The 6,580-nt window shown below is 40.7% G+C and overlaps 1 protein-coding gene across 1 annotated transcript in view; it reads right to left on the bottom strand.

The window, feature by feature from the left end:
- Positions 1-715: 715 nt before the first annotated feature.
- Positions 716-6,580, bottom strand: part of LOC103798313 (histone demethylase UTY-like) — a gene marked incomplete at both ends in the record, with an annotated part of 46,447 nt that continues 40,582 nt past the window's right edge. The window contains one exon of the mRNA XM_009070565.1: positions 716-836. Coding sequence (XP_009068813.1) covers positions 716-836 — 121 coding nt within the window. The remainder of the gene's footprint in view (positions 837-6,580) is intronic.

Here is a 6,580-nt window from a genome sequence, read left to right as displayed (position 1 = left end):
CTCTTTCATCGTGTCCCTTCCTCATTTGATTCTCCCCATGTTTGCACATAACCATTGCACCAGCACTTCACTTTTTCTCCTCACTAAGGAAGCGTTTTCTGATTTGCCTCACATATCCCTGTCACTCAGAGTTCTGGCTTAAGGTGTTTTTATAAATCTCAGTCAGACTGGCTCCTAAAGTGGCCACTAACCCTCCTTGTTCTACTCAGTCTACTCCTCAATTGACATCTTCTGAATCATAAACTGAAATGTTTTCAATCAATAACATTTTGTTTCCAAAGTCGATCACTTTCAGGACTCTACCCTAAATCCACAGCTGAGATGAAAACAGCTGAAACAATAGGTAGCTAGGGGAAAAAAGATTAAAAATTGAGTAATCCAAGCTACTAACTCTTTCATATTTTCCTTCAACTTTCTGTACACGCACCGTCTGCCCCCAAAATACAACATTTTTATGACAGCCTTACAGCAAATATCTGATCTTCTGGAGTATCAGTGCTCATCTGTAATACTGCTAGACTCTCCTGAGCATATATAGCACCTAACACACCTCACATCCTATTCTGTTCAGACCAAGACACTTCCATTTCTACAGCAGATGACGTTCATATCACCCACATAGGTATTTACACAGGTACTTAGGCATCCCTTGCAGTTCTAAAAAACAACACAACTTGTAACAAATTTAATTCAATTTGAAAGGACTTAAACCTACCTTTAAACTAGACTCATAGTCTGTGTTCACTTTGAACATAAGCCCAAGTCGCAAATGAATTTCCTTGGCTCGACAAAAGCTGGGATCAACATAAAGCGCCTCCTGAAATGCTTTAATTGCCCTGAAAGAAAAACACAGATAGAATAATTAATTTGTACTCAAGTATTCTTTACACTCCATGTTATTTATATGACTAACAAAGTGGATCAGAAAGCACTGCTGCAGAAGAACAGGTCAGAATAATGGTTTACATGTAGTGTCTCTGGTGCATGGCCTTCGATTCTTCAAGGATTGGGTAATTCTGTACTCCAGATATCCTGGTGTATTTGATAGTCTAATCTTTTCTATTAATTTAGAGAAACTAATTTGCTGTGTGAAATAGAGTAACATTGATATTTCAGAAAGGATGACTCAGGAATTAGTTACAAAATTGGTGCAACTTTAGACAATACAATACAGTGACTGTTGTCACCACCAACAGCCAGGTTTGCTTTTGATTTCGGTGGCCCCCGAGAGCAGCAGCAGAACAGTAGGCCTAGGAGAGATGAGGCACATCTCCCCCTGCATCAACATGTTCCATTTTCCACCCTGTCCTCCCTTTCCTAGCACCAGTGCCATGCAAGGACTCTACAACACCCATTGCTCCAATACTTCCGAGTCACTCAATTACTTCCAGGAAACATAGATATGAAATTCTGCCACCTCCTCCCCCTGTAACTTGGCTTCCTATTCTCAAGACAGGTCAAGATGGCTCTGATTCTACTTCCTTACATTCAAACCCTCTCTCACTCGCCCCTGTTCATGATGGCACTGTACCACATGAAACAAAAATGCTATATAACAACTTTATCTTAGAGCAGCAGCAACGTGATTCTAAACAGCACTGCTTTGCCTCTCACACCAACTGCACAGAACTAGGACAGCTGAAATGCAACTAAAAGATAACAGAACTAAAGTCACAGAGGAATTGAGAAGCTAAGACCTATTGTCACCTGAAATCCAATGACAGGTTGAAAGAAAACACCTTCCCACAGATCACTGCTCACACAAGGACAGAAATCAGAACCAGGCTCACCTGGGGTTGATTCAAGCCCCAGGCCAGGGAGCACAGTCCCACCTGCCACCCCAGGCAAACCCTGAGACCAACACCGAGTGGGCAGTGACAGCACTGGCTATGGGGAGAGCTGTACCCACTGTGGAGCAGCACAGGAACATGGGACAGGAATTAACCACGGTGCCATTTAATCCCCACTCTACAAGTGCAGTACTATTTATAAAGACAAAAGGTTAGCAGCTGCAATGGCAAATGCAATCAATATTTTCCATAGACTTTTTAATTCACAAAACATATAAATGATCATTTTTGAATCCATCAGCAAGAACACGTTTGCTCTAAAATTCCAAGAGGCTTTTTTCTCACTGACAGCAAAGCAAACCAAACACACGGAATTTCCTCTAGACAATGCAACAACTGTTTGTACCTCAAGCATTATTGGACTTCTTTAAATAGAACTTAAGAGCAGATGGGCTTAAAGTATTATATTTTTATTCTGGAACTGAAGCTTCCTCTATTACAATCCTTCAGAAGGGTCTTCCTTACCTTGTACCCTACTTTTCTGCCTACACAAGGAAAATGAGTGAGTGAAGCGCTGAAGGGACAAGCCTGTCCCAGCTAGGCTGTCTCTCACATCTCATCTAAAGTTCCTTGGAATCACATGGGTGGTGGTGATTCTCACACCACAGTAACCACACTGAAATCATAACAAAGAAGAATCCCTATCTCTTAAGAGTACACTCATCCTCATCACCTACAAGAACACTGCTCAAGCTGAAAGGCCAAACGCTGGACTGATCACTAAAGCTGAGCAGGTGTTTTAAGCTAAGCTGTTGTTATGTCAAAGGAAAGATTAGATGATTGTGTATCTGCATTTCTTGTCTTAAATATAATGTGCTTAAATATAATATAGGCTACCCTCTGGTATTTAAAACCCATTATTTGTATCTTGCTCAAAGACTTCTAAAAACAAGAAAATCACTGTCTATGATCCTTATCAAAGACACGACAAAAACCAGGAATAAAGACCCTGCAGCTCTGTAATGCACTGGAGATTGTGACCATGCTCACATACACTTTGTGAACTTCACAATCTTCATTATAGCCAGGCTGTCTGGTCAGAAAATAGTATTCCCATATGGCCCCTATATCATGTCTCAGTCACAAAGACCACTGAAAGTGGATTTCTAGAAAAGCTTCAGAGAATCTGCAGGAGACAAAAATATTTCTGTAGTCTTCTGCTCACTGAACAGGAAATACTATTCACTGCCATATTTTAGCAACAAAAGTTTGAGTTAAACAAAGCCACAAGAATAATAAGAGACTTTTAAGGACAGTTTTGAAATTCAGTTTGAATGTAAGCTGTCTTACATTCAAAAGAACAAGAATGTTGCCTACCCCAGTCTTTCAGAGGAGCACAGCACTTAAAAACCAGTGAATTATCATCAGTGGACAACATGAAAAGATTGTGCCACATGTAGCACAGAACCTGCTGGTCACAGAGAGCCCCTCCAAGGTTTGTGTCAGGTTTATCTCATCTTGACTTGGCAAGGAAATGGGCAGAGTTCATTTCACCAGTCTCTGGTAGATTTGTGAAGGACTCTCCGCTCAGAAATTTTACTACAGTTTCTAACACATGATGAATTTACATTTAAAAATGAATCCATATGAAGTCAGATTTCTAGGGAACTCCTGGGTGTGTCTTGCTTGTATCCTAAATTCTGTATCCTCGAATTCCATAACAAAAAAAGAATAGAATTCTGAAATGTACGATAAAAATAAACATACAGTGAAGCATAATTACATGAGTAATTTAAGGAGAAAATGTTGTAAGAACGCACCAAATATTCCCCAAAGCAGCTTTTCTGACTAAAAATCAAATTTTATCTTCTCCATTCAAAATATTGGCCTGCATCTTACTTAACTCTAGTGCTAATTCCATATTGATTTTACAATTTGTCGTTTTGCCAGAATGGCAAACATGAATACTGACAAATAGAAATTATTTCCACTACTTCTGTGAAAAAGGGCATCATCAAAATTTCACCACTGAAGTGATGTGAAAGAGCATTTACAACAGTTTCTACCAGTGTTGGTGCTCATGTCTAATTCAGTAACTGCAGACTCATTTTAAATAGTCAGTAAATTTTTTTATAGAATAAAATACTCAAACTCTGAAAAGACATTTACTCATTAACTCTTATAGACAGACAAGCAATTTTACATCATAGCTGAATTAATATTGATCTAATTTTGCCTAGGGGAAACATTTAGACAAAATAGTAATGAGCTCACAGTTACAGGACCCATCAAGAACATGGACTACAGTGAAATGTTCAGTTTTATTCTGGGGTTGCCTGTTTTCCATTGCCACTCCCGGAGCTTAGAATCACAGAATTTAGGGGTTGGAATGGATCTTGCAGATCATCTAGTCCCAAGCCATGGGCAGGGACACCTCCTCACTAGATCAGGTTGCTCAAGGCTCATCCAGCCTGGATTGAACACCGCCAGGGTTGGGGCAGCCACAGCCTCCCTGGGCAACCTGTGCCAGTGTCTCACCACACTCACAGGAAAAAGCGTTTTTCTAATATCTAACCTAAACTTCCCCTCCTTCAATTTGAACCCATTACCCCTTGTCCTATCACTGCAGTTCCTAACACAGAGTCCTTCTCTGGCTCCTTGGAGCCCCTTCAGATATTGAAAAGTTGCTCTGAGGTCTCCACACAGTCTTCTCTTCTCCAGGCTGAACAGCCCCAAGTTCCTCAGCCTGTCCTCATAGGGAAATGCTCCAGTCCTCTTAGCAACTTTGTGACCTCCTCTGGACTTGCTCCAACAGCTCCATGTCCTTCTGATGTTGAGGACACCAGATTCTAGGTGGGGTCTCACGAGAGCAGAGGGGAAGAATCACCTCTTTTGAACTGCTGCCACACTCCTTTTGATGCAGCCCAGGACTCCACTGGCTTTCTGGACTGCTAGCACACACTGCAGCTCATGGTTTCTCATTACATCAACAGCAAAACATCTGCAGCAACACTGACATCCATTTCAGTTTTAAGTGCTCAAAAACATCCAACGCAGATGGCACTGGGATTTGGTACAGGCTGGTACAACACAGTAGGATGTGGACACGAGGAGTGGAAAGTAGAAGCAAGTGCTGTAGTAGTAAAGGGAAACAACAGACCACATGGCCCAAAGCTGGTAACTGCAGTCCTCCCAGGCCCATCTGTTTGATGGTATTGAGCCTTCCAGACACAGCAGGAGTCATTTGATTGCTGTACGGATCTTTCTTTGCTTTGAAACATCACCAATCCCATTTCTGTCCTCTGTCCAAGCTACCATTCAGAAAGATATGGGTCTAGAGGATCCAAGGCATCCAAGTTACCCAGATGTTTTCCCTCAAAGCTCTTCTCTGGTTTCATCAAAACCAGAAGAGCAGATAGAACCTAACAGCTGGATGATGTGTCACATATGAGCAGGACTTGGCTTAAGAGTCAAACAGTTCCCTTCAGAGCCTTCCTCAAGTAGGCTGTGAGTCTCCACCACCGACTGCCCTTTCTGCACAGACGGAACTTTCCATTCTACTCCTTCAGCAGACTAAACACACACGAGTCCAAAGAAGAAATTATCACATGAAGGGCTGGGAGCTCTCATGCTGCACAAATAAATGAGAGCTGCCTAAATTCAGTAAGAGATAACTTTCCTTTTATTTTCTGAAGATACTGACAACTGCGTGGTAAGAAACAACTCTGGTTGAGTCTCCTAGAATTTCTTAAAATTCAAGAAGTGTTTTCTCCCAGCATGAGAACATTTCTACTCACAGGCAGGAAAGGCCACACCTAGCACTCAACAAAACTGGAAAGCAGGACTGAAAAATGGACACTAGAGGATGAAAAGCACCTCTGGCCTCTCATTTTACGCAGCACTGCTACAGCAATTCAGGAAAAATGACATGAATCTATCATCTCCAGATCAAGACTCCCAGAATCAATACTGCAGCTATCTTCCCATCCACTAATCTATACAACAATGTCTACCATTATGAAAGTGAAGAAACCAGCTGAATAATAATTAATAGAATATTATAGTCACCATTTAGTGAACCCTCATAAGACTTTTATTGGATGGTTCTGCTTGAATAGACTGTGAATAAAATCAGCTTTGTACTAGGCAAAAGAATATAATGAAATAGCATCAATTTAACTATTCAAAAGTTAGCACTTTTATATGTTTCAAACAAAACCCATGAAAATCAGAGTGAGCCTGCAAAATAAAAGAACCTAACATAGTTCCAAGATGTCACTTAATGCAGCTGGGGCAAAATTTTTTCTTATTCTTTTCCTTATCCTCTTTCAATTTTTTGATCACCTATCCTAAGCCTCATGCCATTTCATAGCCTCACTAATGAAAGTGATGTGAGGCTATGATGGACTAATTTTTCTCTGAAACTCAAAATTACAGAGTGAACATAAACAAAATGCACATACACAGCAGCAGTTGGGACACTACAATTTATTAAATACTTTCACAGTCTTTAGATACAACTTCTCTCCCCATAGGGCTGCAGCAGTTGAATGCTGAAATATTTTGAGCAGCAAAGTCTTTCAACATTTCTGCAGAACAGCAGCTCAGAGTAGGTTTTTTTTTCAAAGCATTAGCAGAGTTTTCATCAGTCCAAGAAGTGCTTTGCTATACAAACACAAAACATAAGCCAAACACAAAGAAAGCTAACTGCCACTTCATTAATGGTTAATTACCATGAGCATATGTAGACTACATGTGCATCCCCATTTTACACACCTGAAGATACATCT

Source organism: Acanthisitta chloris, unplaced genomic scaffold (genome assembly GCF_000695815.1).
Source record: "Acanthisitta chloris isolate BGI_N310 unplaced genomic scaffold, ASM69581v1 scaffold14762, whole genome shotgun sequence".
In the NCBI taxonomy this organism is placed as follows: Eukaryota; Metazoa; Chordata; class Aves; order Passeriformes; family Acanthisittidae; genus Acanthisitta; species Acanthisitta chloris.
The sequence above is the reverse complement of the archived record's forward strand: the minus strand, read 5'-3'. Positions and strand labels throughout refer to the sequence as shown.